This window comes from Aspergillus japonicus (genome assembly GCF_003184785.1).
Source record: "Aspergillus japonicus CBS 114.51 unplaced genomic scaffold BO86scaffold_104, whole genome shotgun sequence".
NCBI lineage: Eukaryota > Fungi > Ascomycota > Eurotiomycetes > Eurotiales > Aspergillaceae > Aspergillus > Aspergillus japonicus.
The window spans coordinates 21,495-47,283 of record NW_020291741.1 but is presented as its reverse complement, the minus strand read 5'-3'; the positions used below and the strand labels follow the sequence as shown (position 1 = coordinate 47,283).

Here is a 25,789-nt window from a genome sequence, read left to right as displayed (position 1 = left end):
ATTTATAAAAAATATAGTTATAGTATATTTTAAAAAAGATTTTTATAAATGAAAATAGATATATTAGTCTTTGTGATTAGTAGAGTACTGTTATAAAAAATAAAAATAGCTAATAAAAACTAGTAGTTTTTTATTTATAAAAAATAATTTTTAAAAAATAGAATTATAGTAATTAAAAACTTTTTATAATTATAAGATTATTTAAAAAATAGTAATACTAGCTTAAATGTATAGGGTATCTAGTAAAAGTAGTTATAAACTCTAAAAATTTTAAATACTTTACAACTAACAAAAATTATTATAAAAGTAGATTAGATAGGTATAATATTTTATAATATTTAAAATTTTTTAATATATAAACTATATTTATAAAATCTAGCAGACACCCTATTATAATAATTTAACTAATAAAAAAATTAATAAAAAAAATTATAAAAAATTTGAAAAAATAATACTACAGCAGCTAAATAATTTTTAAAATTTAAAAAAATACAGCTAGTTTTATAAGGGCTAAAATATTATTAGTAAAAGATTTTATAGCAGATTTAAACTAACTAAAATTTAATATAAAAATAATAAAAATAATTATAGAAAAAAATATATATTATAAAGATTTATTTATTAATTTTATCTAAGAATTATTTTAGCTGCTGTAAAAAAATATTTTTATAAAAAAAAAATTTTAAATAAAATAAAAAAAAACTACTTGTTTTTATAAAAGAATTATATATTTTAAATAACTACTACCTAAAATTAAAAATTTTTATAAAACTATATAATAATTCTATTACAGAACATTTTATAAAAGTAAAAATCTAAAAGTTAATTTTATAAAAACTTTAGGAGCTAAAATTAGCTAAATTTATATAAAACTACTACTATATATATAAAATATATTAAAATAAATAAATAATTTATAAAAAATAATAAAAGCTGTTAAAACTACTATTATCTACTATAAAATTTTTAAAAAAAAATAACTATAAATGTTATTATAGATTTATCTGTAAGTACCTGTAAAGGTAAAAATTTATAAAAGATTTTTAATAATAGTATAATTATAATAAATTAGTTTAGCTAAACAATTTACTTTATTTCTATTTATAAAATACTATTAAAAAAAAGCTTATAATAATATGTTCTAAAAAAATCTTTTAATTATATAAAATATTTAAATAAAAATAATTATAAACTGTAGACTAGTTTTTATTAAGAACTTTTAATTAGATTTTATTTATATTTTTTATAATTAAATAAAGCTTAAGTACAGCCTACTATCTGTAAACAGATAATTAAATAAAAAAAATAAATCATAAATTAAAATAATATTTATAAAACTAAATTAATTTTAAATAAAATAATAAAATATAAGTACTACTATTTACAGAATTTGTATATATATATTTTTTTTTTAAATATTAATTAAATATTTTTTATTTTGTATAATAATTATATAATACCTGTAGATTAGTAGTACTTAAGTTATAAGTACAAAATAATTTTATAAAAAAAATTAAAATAATATTTTTAAAAAATTAAAAAAGTAAAATAAAAATAGCTATAAATTTTAAACAGATTTATAGATACTAAAAGAATTTTTATAATAAAAGTTATAAAACTACTGTTTTTATAGTAAATTAAAAAGTTTAGCTTTTTATAAAAAATTTAATATAAAAAAAACTAAATAAAAAGCTAGACCAGTACTATTATAAACTATTCTATATAATTAAAAAAATAAATAAATAGGTCTATAAACTAAAATTATTTATATATATTTAATTTTATAATATTTTTTATATATTTTTACTTTATAAATACTGTATAATAAAGAAGATAGATTTCTAAAAGTATTTTTTATAAAAATATAAAAATTTAAATAACTATAATTATTATTTAAAAGTATTACTAGATTTATAATACTATAAAAAGATGAGAAAAATTTTAGTTAAATAAAAAAAATATGATAATAAAAAAATATTTAAAAATCTACTTTAAATCTATATTATTTGTAGATTTATAAAACATTTACTTTAAAAAAGTATAAAAAATATGATTAAATAATTAAAAAAAATCTAAACTAAGTATAAACTGTAAATTATCTGTAATTATATATTTTATATAACTAGTATAAATTATAGTATTTACTTATAGTAGCTAAAAGCTAAAATATATAAAAATATACTATTTTTTTTTAAAAATATTATATTTATTATTTATATATAAATAATTATCATATTTTTAACTATTTTTTTATTAATATAGTTGTAGAAGATCTTTTTAAAAAAAAATTATAATAATATTTATATATTTAATTAAAAGATAGCTGCCGGCCAGCTTAAATTATAAAAATACTTTTATAAAGCTGTATTTAAACAGCCAGCTTGTTTAAAATTTAATTATTCTATATATAATATAAATTATATAATAGATTTATAGATTTAGATCTGCTTATAATCTAATAAAGGCTGTAAATTTATTTAGAAAAAAAATAAAATACTATAATAAATATTAGTTTTAAATAATTTAAAAACTAGGCTGCAGAAAATAATTTAATAAAACATAAAATATCTTATTTTTTATTATTAGTTTATTTATAAAAATTCAGCTAATTTTAGTTAGTTTTAAATATACTTATAAAAAATAAAAAAGATTTTAAAAGTATAAAAGTAAAAGCTATAAAAACTTTTATAATATTTATTATTATAAACTTAAAAATCCTATTTTTTTATATATAAATAATAGTATATAAAAAAAAATAATAGTAGTAGTAGTAATAATAGTAGTAGATATAATAAAAATAAATATAATAGTAGTATCTATAAAAATAAATATATTTATAATCTTAATAGTAATAAATTTAGTAGCACCAGTAGCAGTAGAAATATTTTTTTATAATAAAAAATAATAATAAAATATATTTCAAATAGTTAGCTAAGTCTAAATCTATTTTATAAATAATTTATATAAAAAAAATAAAGTAGAGTAGGCCAATAAGGCCTATAAATATAAAACTTAAATAATATACTATAAAAAAATTAGTTAAATTTTATAAAAAAAAAAAGCTAAGCCCTTATAACAAAAATTATTAAAATATTTTTAATACTAACATAAAAAAACTAGTCAGCTAAATATTAACTTGCAGAAGCATTTAAAAAAAATACTATATAAAAAAATTTACTAAAAAAAAAAAATTGTAAAAAAAAAACCAGAGGCCTAAAAAAAAAGTTTTTTTATATAAAAAAAATCTTATTTTTATAAAATTAGTTCTGTTAGTTTTAACTGCAAAGTATTTTAAACAGCAAAAATAAATAAGTTAAAAAGAATTTAATACTATTTATTAAAAAAAAATTTCTAATTAAAAAAAGATTTTTTATAAATTATTATAAAGAGACCAGCTAATAAATAATAAACTATATACTAGTAAAAGAACTTTATAAAGATAGTAGTAGCAGCAGTATAGTATACTTTTTTATAAAAATATAAAATAATAAACTATTTTTTCTACTATTTTAGTTTTTTATAAAAATATTTATAAAATAAAGGTTTTAATAGTACTACTGTAAAAGGCAATATTCTTTTATAAAAAAATAGTTATAAAAATCTAAACAGCTTTTTTAACCTTTACAGATATCTGTAAAAAATATATATTAATGATTTAAAACAGTAGTTATATAACAGCAAAGTAAATTAGCTGTAGCTGCCCCTAAAAGCAGCAGCTGTTTTATAAATTAAAAAAGTAGTAATAATATTTTAAAATAACATATTAATACTTTTGGCTTTATAAGAGCTATTTGTTTATTACACTATTTCACCCCTTAGCCCTTATAAATATAAAGTATAAAAATTATAAAGTATTATTTAAAATATACTATATTTTTAATATTCTTCAAATTAAGTATTTAATTATATTTATAAGTTGGATATTTGTTTATTTATATTATAGCATTTATATTAAATAAACTAATACTGTAAAAATACTAAAAAGGTTGTAGTTTATACAAACTATGTTAACTAAGAAAAGTTTAAACAGTACTATAGGATTTATAGATATAAATACTATATTAATAATTTTATTTATATTTTTTTTATTTAGTGGATTAAATAAATACTTGCTTAAAAATAATTCCTATTATATTAATCAAAAATACAGAATATTAAGTTTCTATTAGTAGTATTAAATTATTTATATTTATATCTACAGTCTTTACTATTACTGCAGCTGCTATAATTACTACTATAATTAAATATAATATTAAATAAAGTTTTATTATTAATAGTATAGATTAACAACTAAAAAAAATAATTTTTTTAAGTATATTTAAACTATATAAATTATAAATGAAAAAGGGCAGTATAGTATTTTTAAAAGTTATATACTAATTTATAATAAATAATTACAAATCTGTAATACTTTAAATTATTATAAAAAATTATAAAACTTTGTCTGGTTGTTAATAATTTTAATACTATATAACTTATTAAGAGTATTTATAAACTTTATAAAATTATATATATTAATATGTATATAGTTTTTTTTCCAGACCTTTTTAATACTTTAAAGTATATTTTTATAGGTTAGCTAATTACTACTGTTAGCTATATATACTATAAAAATATATAAATATTTATTTTTAGACACCAGATATAGGTATGGCTTTTTAAAAATAGTACAACTACTTTAAAGTAATTTTTAAGTAATGGGATTTTTAGATTTTAAATAATTATATAAATTATTACTATATCAGCTAGATTATCTAGCCTTTTAACTTTAGTACAGCTTTAGAAATATTAATATTAAATAGATTTTATACTAATACTATAGTATAATATATGGCTACACTACTTATATAGTAAATGTATATAATTTATTAATTTAAAGATTAATAAATGCTGGGTTTAGTTACTAAGCCTGCCAGAATATTTTAAAAGCTTTTCTATTCTATAAAATATATAAATTATAGATTTAAATTGTAAAAAGCTGTTAATATTATAAATATTAGTATAGATACAAAGATTTTAATAAAAAATTATAAAAAAAGCTATTTTTAATAAGAAATATAGCTATAAGGGCTTATAACCTGTAACAGCTTGATATATATAATATTAAGTATAACTATTTATTTGGCCCGTGTGTGGGCGAAGTGGTAAGGTCTGAGGTCATGTGACACTGGATATCTCTCACAGGAATCCTTCATTGGCTTGGAGGGTTCCCAGGTTGAGAATATGCAGTTTGGTGCCCGACGGGCAATTCATTGGGGACAGCCCGACAAGAGCCATGGTGTTAGGGCTTTGCTGGAGGGTGGAGTTGCGGCGCTTGTGGTTCAGATTTGGGGCGGTCGCAAGTGGTCGAAAGAAAATATCGAAAGAAGACACCTGCGGTGATCCGCGGCGGCGCTGACTATCTTTAGAGGGAGACAAGAGGTAAGTTGTGGGGAACTGCACGGATCCTTAATTATTTCGGCTTTGACTACGGAAAGAGATAAAGAGGAGAGAAGACGCATCGCTGGACATGAACCACACTCGTGGATCTTACCTTGTTTTGTTTACCCCAACAAATGCACACAATGGCAACCCCGACACCTCCTAAGCTAAGCCATGTCTTCCATCTCCGAGGCCACATGGGTGCCGAGACCATCAAAGCTGGAAAGCATCGCTCCGGTCCCCATCGCCATATTACCGCGCTCGAAGGTGGCTTCCTCCGCGGCATTCCGGGAACGAGGGGAGAGGGACTCGACGCAACTCTCGTCGTTGGTGGCAGTGACTGGATCTTGTTTGATGAGACCACCAACACCGCTCACTGGGACGTGCGTACCCAAGGGCGCACCAAGGCCGGGGAGTGTGTCTATGTTCACTATAACGGGTATCTACGGCTGGACGAGGCGGCGGAGAAGTTCATGGCATGGAGCCCGGATGCAAAGACCACGGAGTTTGGCAACCATCACTGGTGGAGTGCGCCAAATATTGAGACCAGTGGTACCACAGATGCTTGCACTCGGTGAACGCTGACCGAAGTCCGAGTGCCATTACTGACCAGGTGTAGATCCGAAGTTTACATGGGTGTCCACGACGCAGTTCGTGGGCAGGGGACGATGGTTCAGAGAGGGGGATGTCCAGGCGGTGGAGTACGAGATTTATGAGGTGATCCATTGAATAGTTCTGACAGGTTTCTTGGGATACATGTTTTTAGATTGTACGGATAATCCTAGTTGGGATTCCTTGTCTCTTCTGCTGTCGCAGTATACTGCTCGGGACGTCAAGGATGGATCCGGTCGTTCTGATAGCAAAAACATTTCTTTTGTGTTGCCTCGGGCCATTCGATAAGACATGCGCTCGACCGGACTTTTTAGAGACCATTGAAGGCAATCTCTTGGTTGATATGTCTGTGCAATGGCTGTGGGGGTAGGGGAATGTCGTTCTTGCTAGGTGCGAGAGGCTATTCTATTCCTATGCATCAGACACGCAATCCAGCATCCACCGGTAAATCATCCCATCCGTATTTCTGCGCACGGTCGGATCCACCCAGGCTGAACCCAAGCCATACAGATGCATCTGGCCCCATTCTACCTGAAGATGATGTCGCACTCCGGCCTTGCTGAGCAGAGCAGCCAGATCTTTGCCCTCCTGCAGGGCAAACTCGCCCCCCCCAGCCAGAGCCAAGACCGGACCGAGTCCACTGAATGCAGCGGGCGCACAGGACAGCGGATTGACTCTGGGCGAGTTCCCACTTTCGCCGTCCAACCAGGCGTCGACAAATGTGGGCACTGTCGCGTTGGCGCCCACGATGTAGTCTGTCTCAACAAGGGCGTTCCCTCCCTCAAAGGCCTTCAGTGACATGTCCATCCACGGTGAAATCAGCACAGTGCCTGCTGGCTGGGGAAAATTGTTCTGCTTAGCTGCGAGGCAGCTCAGCAAGCAAAGACCCCCTGTCACAGTTTGCTTGTCAGCCCGCGAGTCTGTATCTATCGATGGGGTTGGGGCGGTGGATGACAAATGTAAACAAGAACCTACCGCCAGCCGAGTCGCCCATAAACACGATTTTGCTGGGTGATATCCCACAGCCCAGCACATACTGATAGGCCTGCAGAAAAGCCTGTTGCTGTGCAGGCTGGGGCGCTTGGTGGGTGAGTGCTGTGCCATGAAGACCAAATTCAGTCATTCAAGAACCGAGTGAAGTGAGATTCAAACATCCGAGGAACGGTAGCAACGCACGATATTCCACGCTGAGAAACACAAGTTCCAGTCCCTCCTGTGCAGCACCGGCGATCCATCTATCCATGTAGTTCAGATACATCCGGGCCTCGCCACGGGCATACCCGCCCCCGTGCGCATAGATCACGATACATCGTTGTCGCTTGTCATCCGGGGTGACGGAGAGCTCGGCTGTTCCAGGGATCACATAGCCGCTGAATTTATCCCCAACCCTGCGCGCGCGAGCCAGGGGGCAGTCGGTGACAGGCAATCGATGGATCAGCTCCGGGAAGCAGTAGGAACTGGACGACCAGTATGCCCGATGAAGCCGCAAACGCAGCGATTGGTAATGTGGCAAGCCGGGTAAGAGAATCGCGCGAAGCCCAATCAGAAGCATTTGAACGGTGAAAGTGTAGAGAAACTGAAACGATCGACCGGGGTTCTGCAGGAGGAGCTTGCATAGCTTGACCATCTTGGCGTTCTTTGTCTGGGGTTTCTCTTGTCTAGCTAGCCAGACTATACCGTCAGTACATTTTTGTCTCAAGGTAGTGCGAATCAAGACGACAACTTCTAAGTCTGCCTCAATTGTGGTTCCTTGTTCCCGGCCACGGCTTCTCCAGACTCTCGGTGCCGATTCAAGCCTCGGCACCGGCAGCGAGGAACCGGCGGGGACGTATCCGAATACCGATGACTGCCTGCGATTGTATGTTCCAGAGGGGAATACGGGAGTGTTCTATTTCATATCAATCAAGATCTCGACGATCGAGTGCTTCCCAATCTTTCTTTGCATTTGTTTGCATAGTTTCAACCGACCGCCCCCGTTTTCTTTGCGCACGAAACATGGGTTCGATCGGTCCGACCAGCCACCAACATGCAGGAGCAGACTATCATATTCGCGAAACCCCCATGGGGTCGCGTCGCCCCATAAAGATTATATTCATGGGCATGGGCGCCGCGGGGATCAACTTCGCCCAATCTGTGGCGAAGCAGACACAAAACATCGACTTGACGATCTACGAAAAAAGCAGCGATATTGGTGGCACATGGCTAGAGAACCGATACCCCGGCTGCGCCTGTGATATCCCCAGTGTGTGCTACCAGTTTAGCTGGCAACCCAAGCCCGACTGGTCGCAGTACTATGCTGGATCCCGCGAGATCTTTGGCTATTTCAAGGACGTGGCCGTGAGTAATGACCTAGAACGCTTCGCCAAGTTCAACCATGAGATAGTGGGAGCCGAGTGGCTGGATTCCATCTCGAAATGGAGAATCACAATCCTGCGTGATCAGGACCCAACCACGGCCTTCGACGACTATGCCGATTTCTTCCTCAATGGTGGCGGCCACCTCAATGCTTGGAAATGGCCGGAGATCTTAGGACTGAACACCTTCCAGGGCCCTCTAGTGCACAGCGCAAATTGGGACGATGCGGTTGAGCTGGCAGATAAACGCGTGCTGGTCGTTGGCGCTGGCAGCTCGGCGGTGCAGATTGTCCCCAATATCCTACCCAAAGTCAACCAGTTACACATTGTCGCTCGGTCGCCTACCTGGATAACAGCCGGCTTTGCGCCGAAGTATGCCGGCCCCGGGGGTAGCAACTTCGAATATTCCGAGGCCACCAAGAAGCAGTTTCGAGACGACCCGGAGTTGTACCTGCGGTACTGCAAGGCTATTGAGTCGGAGCTCAGCGTCCGGTTCCGGCTCGTGGTCAATGGCTCTCCCGAGGCTCTGGCGGCGCGCAAGTTCTCGGAGACCCAGATGAAGCAAAAGCTGGCGAGGAAACCAGAATTGATTGACAAGCTGATGCCCAAGACCTTTGGAATTGGTTGTCGTCGACCGACCCCGGGAAATGGGTTTCTTGAAGCCCTGACGGAGGACAAGACCACGGTCTGGACGGAGAACCTCAGGGCAATCACACAGACGGGGTTTATCAGTGCCGATGGCCAACACCATGAGGTGGATATTATCATCTGCGCCACGGGCTTCGATACCACCTTCCGCCCTCGTTTTCCCCTCATCGCCAACGGCCGCAACGTTCAGGACGATCCCGCCGACGCCCCCGGGTACCTCGGCCTCAACCTCCCCGAAATCCCGAACTATTTCATGTTCAGCGCCCCCTATGGACCCCTGGGCCACGGCTCTGCGCTCCCCATGATCGAGGCCTTCACCAACTACATTCTCCAGATCATCAAGAAGGCGCAGGTAGAGGACATCCGCCGGATTCAGGTTTCACGTCAAGCCGCCAAGGAATTCACCCGCCACGCGGACCTCTATCTCAAGCGGACAGCCTGGTCTGGCCCTTGCAGCTCCTGGTTCAAGGCGGGTCAAGTCGGCCGCAAGCCGAAGCTCTGGCCGGGCTCCAGAATCCACTACCTGACTGTCCTCCAGGCGCCACGATTTGAGGATTACGAGATCTCGTATCTCACTAGTAATCGATTCAACTACCTTGGGGACGGATTCGAGGTACGCGAGTATGATGGGCGAGATTTGACCTGGTATTACGGACTATTGGATGGACAGGATGTGCAGCCTGCGGAGGTTCCCGTGCCAATGTACTAGGGTCAGCCTTTTATCTCTACTGTCGAGCATTCAATGCATTGGGTCCGTGCACAGATCACAAGCAGGGCTGTAGCACTGTGTCTACCTTCATGCGTTCCATAACGTAATCGGAAAGCAAGGGGGCACCCTGTATATTGCATATAAAAGGGTCTATTTTAAAATAACTAGAAAGTAACCACGCTACCATCAAGAGGTAAGAAATTGGATCTAGAGTAAAAGTAGAGAAGCATCTTTTAGCTTGAACTTTCTAGAATTATAATAGCCTAGAGTTATTAGATCCTAAGTTAACTTCAAATATGTAAACTTACCGTGTATTTTATATTACCTTTGTAAAGAATGGTTCAAAATACTCAGCATTGGTAATATTATAATTATTATATGAAAATAAGATGTGAATCTTATCATGCGCATATCAATGTAAAGAAAATTTAAGGATTGTAAGATATAGTTACTCCCTTTGATGCAGTACATAGGTCCCCACTCGCTTGCCGATTACGTATTCCGGGAGTACGGGTTAGGGTGAATAGGCTCGGCACCGTGACGTCTGCCCTTGATTTATTCAGTTCCCCCAACCCAGGGTATACAGTCAACAGGGACCACTACGGCATCCGTCAGGTTTGCATTCTGACTTGTTCATTGTGCTGCATACCGATTCGAGACCTTTCGATTGGGTTGTCTCGCAACTCCGCGGACCAAGGAACCAACAAGAGTGATGGCCGAACTACTCGAGCCCGTCATTCTCGGGGATAATATTCAGCTTCGGAAGTGGATTTGCATGGGTTCCATAACGCGCAATCGATGCATTGATGATAACAAACCGACAGAGGCCAGCTTCAAGCATTACGTTGATAGGACACGCGATAGCACGGGGTTGACCATCGCCGAAGGCACCTTATAAGCCCTCATGGCGCCAAATGGCCACATGCATCGGTCATGGACAACGATGAGCACGCGCGGGCCTGGACCAAGGTTACCAGTGCCGTGCACGACCGGGGGGGGAGATCTTCTTCCAGCCTTGGTACGCTGGTCAGTCGATTTCGACCTCCTTGCAGTCCTTTGTCATCGGCGAATGAGATACTGACCTTGTGAGCTGCGTACCTACAGGGCGAATTCAGAATGGGAACATGCCGATGCTAAAAGACAACGGATACCTGGTCCATGCGCCCTCCAAGATTGCTGCGAAGAAAGGCAAATTGCGCACAATAGAAGGAACTCCAGGTCACACCCACAACATTGTCGAGATCGACAACCCGGAACCCTTTGTGGTGCAATACCGCCACTCGGTCACCCTGGCAAAAGAGGCTGGTTTTGATGGCATCGAACTGTTATCTCAGGGGTGAGTGTAATGTGAATCACAACATGAGCAAGGAAATATTCCAGCTGACATGATATTGATCATTTCCCGACTAGCGGTCATCTCCTTGATAGTTTTCTCGCATCGTAAGCATTCACACCCCCTAAACCCAGGCTTCGCCCAGCTGAGATTCCTCCGCAGGTGAAGAAGTTCTCGGACTAATGAGTACAGCGGTTTCGTCGAGAATCGGTGCCGCTTTCCTCTTGAAGTCCTCGATGCGATGATTGAGGTAGGGGGCTTGCGGTCAGTTGGAATCAAGATTCGGCACCGGATGACTACAACGACACTGCTGTCTCCTACCAGGGGTTGAGCAAGACGTATACGTACTACATAGAGGAGCTGATGCGCCGTGACCTTGCCTTCATCAATTTATCCCGACGCGGCTGCGACGTCGGACGGGAGACCGATGAATATTTTGAGTCACCGCCGAGGCCACAAGGCAAAAAATTGGCGCCAAAGTACGACCCCTTCCTTCAATGCGGGCCCATGGTCAGGTTTCCCGGAAGTCAGACAATGCTGATGGTCAACCATGAGTACACGATGGAGGAAGCGAGTGCTCTGATCGAAACTGGCCGCTTTATCGGTACTGTGGTGATCTTCAAGTAGGAGCGGGCAGGGGAATTGGGCATACGAGGACCTCATTACGTGAGGAGCTGGCAAGGTCTTCAGTGGTGTGAAGTCGGCACCGAGCCTGTCACAATAAATACTCTGCGAATATTCCCATTCATCTCGATGCCGAGGCCCAACGGGCTTCTGCGCATTTCAAGGTTCATAGTCTGCCCAGGAGGAGCTAATCAAAAGCAGGGTCGATGCGAGATTTCTCGTTCCGCTATCATTCATGTACATTGCCAACCAGCTCGCCAGAGGAAATGTATCATATGCGTAAGCATTGCCTCCCCCACCCTTGGGTGCATTCCACTATCATCCAAATCATGGTGATCACCTTCGCGGTCCAAGGTACATTTCTGGAATGCAACAAGAGCTCGGTTACAGCGCTAACCGCTACACATTAGCCATCTCCATCTATTTTCCGTTTTATGTTTTCTCCACGCCGATCGCGACTGTTCTGGTCTGGAAGCTTGGTCCCAGAGATTTCTCGAGCTAGCTAAGCGAATGGCGATTTTCTTCGTGGTTGGTTTGGTCTTTGGGGGCTTTGGGGGGGGGGGGGGGGGGGTTCTAGCCTATGGACTGGAGCAGATGAACGGTATGGATGAAAAAAGTGGTTGGCGCTGGATATTCATCTGGCAAGGAGTCCTGACAATCATCATCGCGCTGCTGGGATACCTCTTTACGGTGGACTTTCCCGAAGCTGCCCACCGCAATACCTTCAGGTTTCTGACGCCCTCCGACCTTGAAATTGTCATTGACCGAGTCCGAAGAGATCAGGATGATGTAAAGCTCAACCCCTTCGAGCTGACGGCCTACTTGAGACATGCTCTAGACTGGAGACTCTGGTTGTTCGCCGCCAATTTCTTCACATCATCGCAGATCACATACTCGGTACAATATTTTCTGCCAATCATCCTGCAGACCAGCCTAGGCTTCTCCACCACCTACGCACTCTGCTTGACTACCCCGGTCAACGTCTGTGCTAGATTGGTCGCATATTTTATACACTTCCAAGTGTGGGATAAACCTAAATGGCAATCGAGACTTGTAGCAATGGTGGGCTCCATCAGTCGGCCCACACCTCGACCGATTCGCGTCTAATATCGAAAGCCCTGGCTGGTGGTAAAGAAAGCCAAGACAGTAGATAAAGTGAATAAGCGCAGCGCCACTACGTGGTCCGAGTTCGGGGTTAGTATTGATAAGAACTAGAGATTTCGTTTGCTGGACGAGGTACAGGATAAAAAACCGGAGCGGCAAGCGTATCGGTATGCGCATCAATGCTCGGCTTATTCTTTCATTGGGCAAGAGTTGACAAAGCCGAGCTATAAGAGAGATATCGTTCAGAAACTTTTGACAGCAGTTCAAGGCGTCACAGGTGAAGATTTTGTGCACAGCCCAAGGGACAAGGACAAGAACAAGGGTCAGAAGAGGGAACGGGCAATCAAGGAGACTGGCTGCCCGGAAATGACTTCGATGCAGGGTCAGCCATGCATCCCGCAGTACACCGACCCCTCCCTCCTACACAATCATCGTCCCAGCCTACGCTTGACCAACAGATCGCTACACGGTATTACAAAAACCGAGAAACCCACCAAGACCAAGCCTGTCACCGGAAAATTCCAGGCCGTTCCTAGAGAACGTCCCGCCCGCAGCGAAGTTGACCCTCATTATGTTGTCGAGAGCTTTCGCTTGACGCCAGACGAGAGAACCTTTCTTCTCGATCTGTTGCATTCCGCGAACCCAAGCGATCTCTCTCCCCGGGAGCGTGATCCCCAGGAAGAGGAGTTCTGGGCAGATTATGTACATCTTCTCGATCAAGTCCATGCCCTGGGAGAATGAAGAAGAACCCACCCCCAGGTCGGAACGCAGTGCAAGTCAAGCATCAATCGCAAGTCTGAGGCTATTACATGTGAGGCTCGAACAAAGAACCCAGTGCAATTTTGTGCCATTTTAATCATATAATCCCATCTAGGCAGAGAGGAGAAAAGGGAACTAGGATCAGAGATGGCCACGTCGATCTTTTCTCGTTGTGTTGCGCTCACTGGGCATGATCAAAGCCACTTGGGTGGCAATCGCAACGAGATTCCCCACGACATCCACAACCACGACTTCCACATCCAACCGTCCATTATGAACCGACTTCATGTGGATATGGCTATAGAGCCACTCGCCTAGGCCTGCCCCAGCACATCTCTTGTAGTCAATGTTGAGGGCAAGAGTGGGGAACCAAACAGGGCCGGGGGCGCCAGCCACAGTCTCGCCCGAATTGTACTTCTGATTCACCCAATGCTCTAGAGGGCCGAGTGCGGTGGGGAGAATATCGCACAAGAACGAGACGGACTCCATGGTCCAACTCGTGCTGCTTCCAGATTCCTGCTGGCTATCCGGGCGGAGTCGCGCCCATTGTCCGACGCCTGGCTGCTGGGGGGTGTCGGCACGGCCGCTCCCCGCGCATGACTGGTATAATTCCACCCTGGTTGAAGCACGCCGGAAAGCCGGATTCGACACTACAACCTTCTTCCACATGTTGTCACCCGTGTGTGACGGAGGCGAGGACGCCATCTGGATCGAAGCCTTGCATACGCGGCTGCCGATACTCCAATCGCCGGGCACCGAGATGCCGGTCTCGGAAACGCGGTCGGATATGGTCACGTACCCTGCCACGCCAGGACGATCGGCCTGAATGACGGTGACATGAATCACCGAGATGCGAGTTCCAAGCTTTATATTGTCCACCAGGAAGGTGGCGGGGCCGGTCTGGCAACGATGAAAGTAGGACAGTTGCATCGCAATCGGCCTGGCGCATTCATGGTGGCGGTTCGGCTGTGTCGCTAGAAGATGCGTGGCTGCTACCCGGTAGAAGATTGCGGCGACATAGCCTCCATTGGGCACTGTGCCTCAGTCAGTAGGGAGACCAAATTGAGGAAAAGGAGACAAAGACAAAGGAAGATAGGCTTGGACAAAAAAAAGCAAAAGAAAGGGAAAAAAGAAAACCGACCGTTGCCGACCGACCAGTCCCATCTCAGATCGGCCAGATAGGCACCCGGGCGCAGAGCCTGGACTTGGATTGCACGTTCAAATGTATCGAACCCGTTTGCAAGAGGCATAGTAGGCATTGACATTGGCGATGCATGTATCTTCGCAGTCTTGCGATGATAAGACATGACGATGCAACCCTCAGTCAATGTGTTAATGTATATCCGCGACGCCGACCGCTCGCTCGGTACCGAGATCAATCACCCACACCATTGACCGTGACCCTTGACCTCCCATCACCAGACATGGTAGATAAAAGAACCATTGGAAGGATGAACTTTGCTTCATCGGGAAGCTAATCTTAAGGTGATTCTACTCTCGCCGAACTATGGCAGTTATCGACCGCTTGCGAATTTCCGACCGGGGGGAGATCGAATCTCCCATGTCGGTGGAAATCCCCCCCACGGATCTGTTTTCTTACATCACCTCGGGGGGCACCCCGATCTCGCGCCAATCGCCCCAATACTTTGATGCTACGGCGCCTACCGCCAACTATACCCTGCAAGATGCTGAGCTCATGGCCAAACGATTTGGGTATGGTCTACAGAAGGTGATGCAGCTACGAAAGCAAGAAAAAGTTCTCCTTCACTCGGGGAATGACTTGCTGTTCCCCATCGTGGTCTGGGGAGTGACTGCGGCCGGTGGCGTCTTCACCGGAGCCTCGCCCTCGGCCTCGGTGTATGGTAAGTTGGAAGTGAACTTCTCAACAGTCTCCGGCATCTTTTGGGCAATGTTTGACGACTGGATGGTGCGGGCTAGAGCTTGAATACCAATTACGTGATTCCGGGGCCACTACTTTGATCACGAGCATGGAGGGATCAAAGGTGGCTATCGAGGCAGCACGGAAGGCCTGTCTTTCCGTGGACCGAATTCTCTTGCTGGTCGCACCAGGGATAGACCACGGACACCCTGGCTCCATCCGGCGATGGACGGAGATTTGGGGGTCGAGCGAAGAAGCGAGTTTGTGGACATGGGACCGTATCTCCTCCGTGGACGAGGCGAGGACGACGACGGCGGTGATCAACTATTCGAGCGGGTGTGTTAAGGCATCTTCAATTTGAAAATGGCTTCGTCGACCGCAGACATGACTGACTCGCATAGGACGACCGGCTTACCCAAGGGCGTCGAACTCACCCACTACAACATCATCGCCAACGCTGAGCAGATCATTGCAAAGCGCCTTCTGGTAGATAACACCGAGGCGGGTCGCGCCCGTCGGGATAGACTCAAGGCGTCAAGTGAGCGATGGCTCGCCGCCGTACCGATGTATCATGCCTTTGTGAGTCCGTCCATCGAGATGGCGCTGCCCGGTCGGTTCGCCCTCATCTAACATCATGGGGTACTTGAAAATGAGGTTAGGGTCAATCTTATTTCTGTGTCATTGCTCCCCGCCTCGGGGCCAAGGTCTTTATCATGCCCAAATTCAACTTGCACCAGTACCTCACCTTTGTGGACATCTACCGCATTACGTTTGTCAACGTCGTCCCCGCCATGCTAGCCATGCTCTGCAACGTTGAGCAACCAGGACGTTTCAATTTCAAGGCTATCGAGTCGATGACCAGCGGTGCAGCCCCCTTGGATCCAACCATCGCGCAGCGGTTCCGACATCTGTACCTACGAGATGAGGTGCTGGTCAAACAAGGGTGGGGCATGACGGAGACCACATCCAACCTGACCGGCTTTACCCCAGATGATCAGGATGATGGGCGATCCATTGGCTGGCTGAGCCCTAATTGCAAGGCGAGAATTGTGCCGGTTGCAGGGCGTGAGTTCGAAGGAGGTGCGGGTGCCGAGGGGAGACTGCTGGGCGAACTCTGGGTGGCGGGCCCCAACGTCATGAAAGGGTATTGGAAGCGTGAAGCTGAGACGAAAGATGCTTTAATCACCGAGGGGGAGGCGCGATGGTTGCGCACGGGCGACATCGCCTATGTGGATGATCGGGGGTGCTTCTACATCGTGGATCGACTGAAGGTACGTACGCCTGGATTCATCTTCACTCAGATCAAGAGAAATCACCCTCGCGCTGTGCCTACACTGACCGCACCAGGAGCTCATTAAAGTGAACGGGTTTCAGGTCTCCCCCACGGAGCTGGAGAAGGGTTTAATGGCCCATCGAGGAGTCGTGGACGCGGCTGTCGTGGCCTACAAAAAGTGCGTTGCTTCCTTAACCATGCTGGTCAATGAGTTGCCACTGACACCCGAGCCCGACGGAGCAGACAAGGCAGCGAGTTTCCCAGGGCATTCGTGGTCCGCACAAGCCCCAGTGTGACGGCTGAGAAGCTCCATGCATGGATCCAAGAACGATTTGCTCGGTACAAGTGGTTGAAAGGGGGCATCTTTTTCATCGAGCGAATTCCGAGAACAGCCAGTGGAAAGGTTATTCGACGACAATTACCCAATCCTAAGGAATCTAGACTCTAGGCTACGCAGCGGTGAGGGGATGGACAGGCGCGAATCAAGATATTCTTAGACAGTAGCCACAAGAATAGGGCACCAAAATCAATGTGACTTGCCCCAGGAACTAGTCATCGTCTTTATGTCCCCCGACATGCGGCAACTGCCAACGACATCGATCACCTTCACACTCTAGTACAACGCCCTGGCATTGACGCGCATAAAGCGGTCGTAGTCCGCTTCGGCGGTGCCGATGGTGGTGCAAGCGCCCGCATCCACGACGGCGCTGTTCACGACAATATCTAGATGCTAGGAGATATGTTGAGTGAACCTCAGAGAACGCAACTCTATCTTCGAGTAACAGAATGTAAGGTGTAGAATGTATCTTTTTGACTGTGGGAATGGAGCTGAACCCAAAATTGGTCACCCCGCCTCCCTCTCCTCTTCTCGACCCCATTGCAAGCCTCATCGGACGCTCCGGGGAAGGCAACCAAGAAAAGAACCACAGGATACAACAGCAGTACGAGTAGAGAAGGACTAACGGCCACAGAATCGCAGTTCTAAGTGCCGGAGTGGGGGATATGATACAAGGGTGAAGACCAGCCCTAGCATGTTGGCCACGTCGCCACCACCAATCTTCTCGGCAATGACGCCAACATAAAATGAGGCCACCATTCCCAACACGCATCCCAGCCAGCCAGCAACAAAGGCTCCAAAGCCTGCATAACCAATGGGGAGCCGCGACTGGGTATTCCAGCCATCCAGGTCATAGTTGGTGATCTTTCCCTTGCGGAAAAGAGCATGCTCTGTGAAGAGAATTGCGAAGTATATGGTATTGAAGTAGCCGACTAGCGCCAGTATGTTACTTAGGAACGTTGGCACTGCCGTTTTCCCTGCGATGGACAGCACCACGAGGCCGGCGAACGAGGCCAAGCTCCAGAAAAATCGCGGGACCATTTGAAGTGGCGCTGCAAGCTGCTGGACAGCCAGCGCAGCCGAATAGATGGCGATAGCGCCGAAGCCAACTGTGTTTCCAGTCAGGTATGTTCAGCTATTGCTGGCATTGCGTGGATGATTGTCCTTGGGGACAACCGTGAACGGGGTCGGGGGGAAACACTCACTACCTCCGAGGCTGAAGATGACCATGACGAATTTAGCAAGCCCGGACGGATACATCAGGCGGAGCATGACCTCGCCAATGCCATGAGCATTATAGGCAGTGGCTAGGCTGGCATCCTGGGCCAGGGCGGAGCCGATGAGGCAGCCTGGTAGTACCCCAATGAAGTTGGCAATCCACATTCCGAACATGGTGAGAAGATATACCTTGACCCGGGAGATATCAGCAGGGTAATGCACGAAGTAGTCCGATATCCAGGAGCAAAAGATTGAGGTGCATCCGTAGGAACTGGCGAGAAGATTCAGAACGGCGGCAGTGAACGCCATCCCGGATGCAGTGGCGGGTTGCTGTAAGGATACCTTGTTCCCCGTCTCGCCGAACAGAATGAGGGTCAAAATAAAAAATGGCATCCAGAAGTAGGCCTCGATGGCAAGTAAGATCCGGTATCCGCCAAAACCAATGATCAGGGCCAAGACGGTCACAATAACAATGCCAACGAGAATGGAGAGACTGTAGCCAGACACGGCGGACAGTCCCTGCCCTGCCGTTATGCATTGAACCGAGGCAAAGCCTATGAGCCCAAATATATTGAACAACGCTACAATCTTTGTCGGCCTGTCTGCCGGTCAATCGGGAGCCGAGAGGGGGTTGGCAAGCCAAAAAAAAGATAATCCACGTACCACCATCCCATGCTATATCGAGACACCGAGATCTGACGCAGGCCCGTCGCTGGACCCAGAGTGCCACACCAGGCCTGGAGAGCGTTTCGAACTTTAGCAAGTCGGCATTCGACCGGCAATCCAGGGCAGACCTACAGCAGTCATGCAACCCAACAAAATTCCAAACATCATGATCGGAATCGTTTGCCCGAGGGACAACCCATAGCTCCATCCGAGGGTCCCAATACTGAAGTTTCCCAATCCGAAAGTCCCGCTCGACGCCCAAATGACGAAGATGTACCACAGCTTGGGAGGCTGGCGGTTCTCGGGCAGCACTCGTTCAGGACCCGAGCTCTCTACTCCAAGCCTTCGGTCGAGAACGGCTTCGTAGTACCGTAGGGTCTCGAGGACATTCCGAGAATTGCGAAGTGCCCCCTCAGAGGAGACGCTCGGGTCTTTAAAAGACGCTGCAGGAGATACAAAGTCCGGCAGCGCAACATCCTTCTTAACGGCGGTGAGTTCGATATCAGTCGTCATCGTGGTTGGGAGGAGGAAGAGAAGACCTCAGCCGTAACCCTGATCAGATGATAAAACAATTACACCCCGGCCTTATCAGAACGCCAATGCCCAACGAGAGGGTGGGTGGCGAGCAGATAGGAGGCGGAGTAACCGGAAGCCCTTGTCCCCTTATCTTCCCCACGAGAGGACAACGAAGCTCCCAAAGTTTCTAGCTTTCCTCCGACCAGTCGATGTCGCGGAGACAATGAGATATGTGCTGAAGCGGGATCTCGAAGGACCACCGATAGCTCACTTGGAGATCGGTGCCTAAGCCCACGCGTCCACAATCATGGATTCTACAGCCCTTGGGTTCTGTGCGTCGTGGCCGGAGCGCTTGTCCCCGAAGACGGCCAGAGAAAGGACTATCCGAGTACCAATAGAGCAAAAACAACATGATTGGCCTCAGCATTCTCCTTTATCTTAAAATGATGCTCGGGAATCCAAATCGCGATCGGTGACCCTGGGCTATCCCTCCGACATCTTGAATTTACATACAATAAACATACCAGAGCAGCGCACAAGAGTCACGACTATACTGACCAAGGAGATAACCGGAATGACGAGGCACGTGAACGTGGCGAATCCTCTCAACCAAGTTGACCGTATTAGAGCGTGCGAGTCATGTCTCGGTACCGAGAGCTTATCCGAGCTTATCTTCCCTTCCCCGCAACTTAGCACATGTACTGCACTGCATAGACACCCTGGTACCGCAGAAGCTGTGATTGAATTTTACCCGATATCTGTGACCGAGAAGCTAGCTGATGCACTCCACTCGCACGATCAGAGCTAATTTACATAAGAGGAAATCGTGGGTTAATCTGTGCATCTCATTTTCCGAGCGTTGCCGAAGGGGTTATCTGTTGTCCTTAACTTATCACCGAGGGCGGGGCAGCCGAGTTGTCTGGGATTAAGAGGTCAGAATATTTAGCCATACGAGCATCAAGCACAAAGAATCAAAGCATTAAGAGACCAGGGCGTCAATATTACCATCCGAATCCTTCCCCCCCGTTCGTCAACCAGCACAACCAGTCACCTTTCGGATGACTATCATGGGACTGATGGATTGCCCGCCATTAGAAGACGTTTCCCCGACATGGAGCAATGTCGTGGCTGCTATGACAGCAATCGGAGTCGCAGGACTACTGATGCGCATGTTCTACAATCTCCACCTTCATCCGTTGGCCAAGTTCCCCGGGCCCTGGTACGCCGCTTCCTTTTCCGTGGTGCTGGCCACAATCTCGGTGCTGCGGATGGAGCCTCAGTTTCTGGGCTACCTGGTCAAGAAGTACGGATTCGAGCAGCCCATTCGCGTCACGCCGACGATCCTCATGTTTCCACGGCCATCCGCGTTGAAGGATATCTACTGGGATCCCCAATGCAACACGAAGTCGCGGCTCTATGGCAGCGGGGCGCTGGGGCCGCCACACCTGTTCACCACGCTCGAGCCGGATGCCCACCGGCAGCTGCGGCGGGCCTTGTCAAACGCCCCGTGGACCATCGGCAAACTCCGATTGACCTGGGAGAGGCGGTTCGACCAGCTAGTTGAGCTGTTCATGACTAAGATGCATGAGCATGCCAGGGCAGACCGTGTGGTGAGTCTCAGTGAGAAAGTCTCCGAGTTCGCCGCCGACATCATGACAATCATGACCTTTGGCACGCCTTTCGGCTTCGTCCAGAACCAGCGGGATGAGCGGGATCTCCTAGGGAGCTGGCGGCGGAGCGTCGACCTATTCGCCTTCGCGGGGCGGGCGCGTTTCTTCCGCGAAGTCATTCTTCCCTCGCCCCTCGGGTCGTGGATCTTGCCCTCCATCCGCCGCGAGTCGGGCATTGGATGGATGCTTAACGAGGCAGACCGTCAAGTAACCGAGCGGGAGAAGGCTACCGCAGAAGCCCCATATCCCCACCCCCCGGATTTCATGCAGCAGTAAGCGTCCCTTACCCCGCGGGCTCCCTTCCCCTCCCTTGCTTGCTGACCAAGGCCCCGAGCGCCGGCATAGTGCGCTGGATGCCCGGCTCCCATCTGGTGAGCCACTGTCGCCCGCCCAGCGACGCGCCCATGTCGTCCTGCTTATCCAGGCTGGAGCAGACACCACCGGAACGACCATGGGCAGTGCCCTGCGCTTCCTGCTGCTGCACCCCACAGCCTGGGCTCGGTGCCGGGCTGAAATTGATGCGGCGGACCAGCAGGGCCTCCTGTCCCACCCAATTCAGTACGAGGAGACTCGGCAGCATCTGCCATTCTTGGTAGCTTGCCTGAAGGAGACCATGCGGCTGAATCCCTCGGCCACCAATCTCTTTGCGCGCATCTGCCCTCCGGGAGGTAAGACCATCGATGGTCATCACATCCCCGCGGGGACCGAAATGGCCTGCCACGCCTACACTTTGCAGCGAAGTGCGGAGGTGTATGGCTCCGACGCAAACGAGTTCCGACCGGAGCGCTGGCTCGAGAGTCCACAGCGCACACGAGAATTGGAGGCCGCGCAGTTCACATTCAGTGTCGGGCCGCGGACCTGTCTCGGCAAAGACGTGGCGACGCTCGAGATGTGGAAACTGATTCCCGAGGTATGAAAATAAGAGCCCTCATTCCAGGTCGACAAGGCCACCAATCAAAACAGCTCCAGCTAATGATGGGACAGATCATTCGGCAGTTTGATATTGAACTCATCAATCCTGGTAAATACGTGGTGGTAGGCGGGATTGTGTGGAATGAGGGCTTGATGGGTCGTTTCGTGGCACGGTAAACGGGAGCGACTGAGTAGGGATTAGAGGCTGTTGCTGTTGGGTGGGAGTGTTCGACGGGATTGACAGGGGGACTACACGTACTGTACGTAGTACTCAATGCTTCGTGCAAACCGCGTGTGCAAGCATGTCCTGGCTCCTCAACTATTCTGGACTTGACAAGGAGTCCACAGGTCATCGCTATCATATGCCTCGCGCAGAGATGGGGAAAAATGAGGCATCGTTTGCATAAAAGCCTATCTATAATATCTGATTCAAGGGATTGATTACAGACGCGATGCACCCGCATGACTACCGCGGCGAGGTCTGTTCAATGGCTTGCGGGTTGCCCCTTGACCTCGCCCTCCGCGGGAACCCTAAGGCTGGTAATCTGCTCCAGTTCGCTCAGCAGGCGCTCTTGTAGCGTAACATCCCCAACCTCCGGGATCGGAAGGGGCTGGACCTCACTGTGACGCCAGTACTGACCGGAGACGGCCTCGGTGTCCCCCTTGCCCTCGATCAGGGTGAGATAGGTGGCGATCCCGGCATTAAGGTCCCCCGTAGCGTTCCAGCCGCCCAGCTTTGTGGCGACCCAGCCGGGGTCAAGGGAGTTGGCACGCACAGATGGCCAGCGCCGTGCCAGCGCGGCAGCCATCAGGCAGACGTGTAGCTTGGTATCGCAATAGGCCTGGATGTCGGGAAAGTCTGCCGCCCCGCGGGCTTGCCAGGTGAGGTCGTGCAAAGAAGGGTCACAATCATTGGGGAAAACGGTGGAAATGAAGACATGGCGTAGGGGCAGCGGCTTGACCAAGCAGGAGAGCATGTAGGGAGCTAGGGTGTTGACGGCAAAGATGCTGGGCCAACCCTCCTTGGTGCGTCGGTACCCCCCAGTGTACAGCCCGGCGTTATGGACCACTACGTCAAAGGGGCCCTTTTGATTAATCTCGTGCGCCAGCGCCAGAGTCTGTGCACGGTCCGAGAGGTCGCCTACCAAGCACCCAACCGCCCCGGGGCACGCTGCCAGGGCGTCCTGTGCCCGTCGCGGGTTGCGTGCGTGCAGCATCACTTGGTGGCCGTGGCGCACCAGTCGCTGCGCCGCTAAGGATCCCAGTCCGTCCGAGGAGCCGGTGATGAAAACACGAAGCATGGGGAATGATTGGTATGACAAGTTTCTGTGATGAAAGGGTACAGAGCTGAACTCAACACGCGGGCATACTCCAGAGCGGGGGCATACTTGCCAGGGGTAGCTATTAATTCCCCTGCGGTGGATGGCCACAAAAGCCGAGGATAGATAGCCGTCGATGGCCGATCTTCGGCGCCGAGTGTGATGCAGGCCCACTCCCGATTCTCGACCTTGCTACGACTGCTCCACCATCACCATTCGTCAGCATAAGGCATTGTGATGAGAAGCGTGAAGGATGGTAGAATTTCAACCTATCTAATAAAGCTAAATACGCTTAATAGATTAAAATTATTAAGATATTGCGCAATAAAAAGATCAGCTAGACATTAGATTACATTTTTTTAATATGCTATAACGTAGAGTGGCTAACGGCCAGGTCAGGTCAGATTAATTAGAATTTTTATACCTGACCGCCAGATTATAATTAGATTAAGAAAAAAAAAATTTCGAACAACAGTATAGCTAAAGATCAAATAGTTAATTATATTTATTATTTTTAATACTAAAATCTATTTGCTATATTTTTTTGGTCTTTGTATAGTTAAGATATATTCAAATTAAACAGTTATTAATCTGGCTATCTAAAGTATTACTAAAAAATATATAAAAAGAAACTTTTTAAATAAAATAAAAATAATTTAAAAAAAATAGTATTTTTATTATTTATGTTTTTGAAAAAAAAGAACAAAGTCTTAATAATTCAGATAAAATTTAGTTTTTTAAACTTTTCATTGTTATAATATAAAATAGAAAAAAATATATAACTACAGATTTATTTAGACTATATATTTGTATTATAATATATTATATTTATTCAAACTATATAATTTTTTTATTAGACTATTAAAAATAATTATATAGTTTTTAGTTTATTTTTTAATTTTTTTTATTTTTGATTTAAATAGTTTATTAATCTGTTTTTTTATTTAAAAAAGCTAAATTATATATTATAATCTAAATTTCTGAATCAAATCTGTATTATTTTATTTATTTGGTTTTTTCAGTAATTATACTTACTCAAAACTATTTAATTAAAAATCAGATATTAAATTACTAAATTTTAAAAAATTATTATAAAAATATTTTTAAGATTTTTCTTTATTCTAATGTATTCTATTTATTTAAGCTATGTTTGAAAAAAAGAATATTTTTTATATTTCTAAGCCTTAAATATAATTCTTTTTTTATAAAATGATTAGACTTTAAAAATATTATAACTATCTTCATCAGTGTGTAAAAATATAATAAGTTAGATTTATATAATAATATATTTATAATCAAAATCATATTATTTCAATAGAGTTTTTCTGTTATGATTTTTTTATATTTACTATTTACAGTGTAAGGGCCCAAACAGCCCTTCCAACCTTTGCAGATACCTACAAAGGGAAATGTATATAGATAATCTAAGGCAGTAGTTATATAACAGTTAAATAAGTCTACTGCAGCTACCCCTAAAAACAGCAGCTGCCTTATAAATTAAATAAAGCAGTAATAATATTTTAAAATAATATATTAATATTTTTAGTTTTATAAAAACTATTTATTTATTATATTATTTTACTTTTTAGCTTTTATAATTTTATTACTTAATATTCTATAAAATAGCCTAGTAAGTAATAGCTAAATATAATATATAAAGCTAAACTAAAAATAACTTTTTTAATTTAATTATAAAAAACTATATATTAACTATAGAAAATAAATTATTTATACTAAAAAAAAATATAGATTCTAATCTAAAATTTTTATAAATATTTATATTTACTTAAATAGATTACTAAGCTGTAAAAACAGCTAAAGATTAGTCCTATAAAAAAATATTTATATAAAAATTTAAAAAACTCTAATTCTAGTACTGTAAAAACTAAAAAAAATTAGTATATATATTAATTTATTTATAAATAAAAAATAATATAGTATCTACAACTATACTATTTACTATATATTTATTATTAAATAAAAATTAACTGTAAAGACTAATAACTAAAATAAAAAATAAAAAATATATATTATAATAGTTTATTTAAATTATATTTTAAATAATTTATAAAAAGGTAAAACAGCTAAATTCTACAGTAAAAAAAAATAGGCTGGTTTTTATAAATTTTTTAAAATACAGCTAAAAGTTTTTATAAATAAACAGTAAAAAGTCTGGTTAAGAATATTTAAAGCTAGGTTTTATAAAAAAAAATAAAAATTTATTTATCTATAAAAATAAAAAAAAATAAAAACTAAATTTTATTATAAAATATAAAATATTAATATTATATAACTGTATTTATTTTTTATATCTTTTTTTTATAGTCCAGAAAAAGATCTGTAAATAGTAGATTTTTTTTATAATAAAATAAGATTTTATTATACTACTTATAAAATTATACCCAGTATTAAGCTAATAATATAAATAAATAAAA

At 43.1% G+C, this 25,789-nt stretch overlaps 10 protein-coding genes across 10 annotated transcripts; 6 read left to right on the top strand and 4 right to left on the bottom strand.

The window, feature by feature from the left end:
• Positions 1-5,564: 5,564 nt before the first annotated feature.
• BO86DRAFT_325959 (DUF3237 domain-containing protein) lies at positions 5,565-6,150 on the top strand (the record flags this gene model as incomplete). The annotated part of the gene is made up of 2 exons (XM_025668546.1): positions 5,565-5,973; positions 6,041-6,150. 2 exons carry the CDS (start codon positions 5,565-5,567, stop codon positions 6,148-6,150), a joined length of 519 nt encoding a protein of 172 aa, XP_025522251.1.
• A 234-nt stretch (positions 6,151-6,384) lies between these two features.
• Positions 6,385-7,734, bottom strand: BO86DRAFT_424852 (alpha/beta-hydrolase). The gene is made up of 3 exons (XM_025675471.1): positions 7,210-7,734; positions 7,009-7,128; positions 6,385-6,959 (listed from the first exon to the last, which is right to left on the bottom strand). The coding sequence occupies exons 1-3, from the start codon at positions 7,658-7,660 to the stop codon at positions 6,445-6,447; spliced, it is 1,086 nt and encodes a 361-aa protein (XP_025522250.1). The 5' UTR covers positions 7,661-7,734; the 3' UTR covers positions 6,385-6,444.
• Positions 7,735-8,028: 294 nt separating this feature from the next.
• Positions 8,029-9,744, top strand: BO86DRAFT_325951 (flavin-containing monooxygenase; the record flags this gene model as incomplete). Its single annotated transcript, XM_025668544.1, has 1 exon — positions 8,029-9,744. The coding sequence occupies one exon, from the start codon at positions 8,029-8,031 to the stop codon at positions 9,742-9,744; it is 1,716 nt and encodes a 571-aa protein (XP_025522249.1).
• Positions 9,745-10,456: 712 nt separating this feature from the next.
• BO86DRAFT_423230 (uncharacterized protein) lies at positions 10,457-11,704 on the top strand (the record flags this gene model as incomplete). Its single annotated transcript, XM_025675388.1, has 4 exons — positions 10,457-10,509; positions 10,632-10,762; positions 10,849-11,080; positions 11,332-11,704. 4 exons carry the CDS (start codon positions 10,457-10,459, stop codon positions 11,702-11,704), a joined length of 789 nt encoding a protein of 262 aa, XP_025522248.1.
• A 507-nt stretch (positions 11,705-12,211) lies between these two features.
• BO86DRAFT_383902 (uncharacterized protein) lies at positions 12,212-13,546 on the top strand (the record flags this gene model as incomplete). The annotated part of the gene is made up of 2 exons (XM_025670859.1): positions 12,212-12,682; positions 12,944-13,546. The coding sequence occupies 2 exons, from the start codon at positions 12,212-12,214 to the stop codon at positions 13,544-13,546; spliced, it is 1,074 nt and encodes a 357-aa protein (XP_025522247.1).
• A 159-nt stretch (positions 13,547-13,705) lies between these two features.
• On the bottom strand, positions 13,706-14,814 carry BO86DRAFT_325958 (thioesterase family protein; the record flags this gene model as incomplete). The annotated part of the gene is made up of 2 exons (XM_025668545.1): positions 13,706-14,598; positions 14,706-14,814. The coding sequence occupies 2 exons, from the start codon at positions 14,812-14,814 to the stop codon at positions 13,706-13,708; spliced, it is 1,002 nt and encodes a 333-aa protein (XP_025522246.1).
• A 202-nt stretch (positions 14,815-15,016) lies between these two features.
• Positions 15,017-17,137, top strand: BO86DRAFT_349579 (acetyl-CoA synthetase-like protein; the record flags this gene model as incomplete). The annotated part of the gene is made up of 6 exons (XM_025669357.1): positions 15,017-15,426; positions 15,503-15,779; positions 15,845-16,022; positions 16,103-16,714; positions 16,791-16,894; positions 16,960-17,137. Coding segments are annotated over exons 1-6 (1,704 nt in total), but the record flags the coding sequence as incomplete, so codon positions are not given.
• Positions 17,138-17,511: 374 nt separating this feature from the next.
• On the bottom strand, positions 17,512-19,450 carry BO86DRAFT_372975 (uncharacterized protein; the record flags this gene model as incomplete). The annotated part of the gene is made up of 4 exons (XM_025670368.1): positions 17,512-18,162; positions 18,259-18,869; positions 18,935-19,008; positions 19,070-19,450. The coding sequence occupies 4 exons, from the start codon at positions 19,448-19,450 to the stop codon at positions 17,675-17,677; spliced, it is 1,554 nt and encodes a 517-aa protein (XP_025522244.1). The 3' UTR covers positions 17,512-17,674.
• A 726-nt stretch (positions 19,451-20,176) lies between these two features.
• Positions 20,177-22,445, top strand: BO86DRAFT_424831 (cytochrome P450). Its single transcript, XM_025675470.1, has 3 exons — positions 20,177-21,395; positions 21,469-22,033; positions 22,108-22,445. Exons 1-3 carry the CDS (start codon positions 20,512-20,514, stop codon positions 22,210-22,212), a joined length of 1,554 nt encoding a protein of 517 aa, XP_025522243.1. The 5' UTR covers positions 20,177-20,511; the 3' UTR covers positions 22,213-22,445.
• A 47-nt stretch (positions 22,446-22,492) lies between these two features.
• On the bottom strand, positions 22,493-23,336 carry BO86DRAFT_424826 (short-chain dehydrogenase; the record flags this gene model as incomplete). The annotated part of the gene is made up of 1 exon (XM_025675469.1): positions 22,493-23,336. The coding sequence occupies one exon, from the start codon at positions 23,334-23,336 to the stop codon at positions 22,521-22,523; it is 816 nt and encodes a 271-aa protein (XP_025522242.1). The 3' UTR covers positions 22,493-22,520.
• Between the last annotated feature and the right edge of the window lie 2,453 nt (positions 23,337-25,789).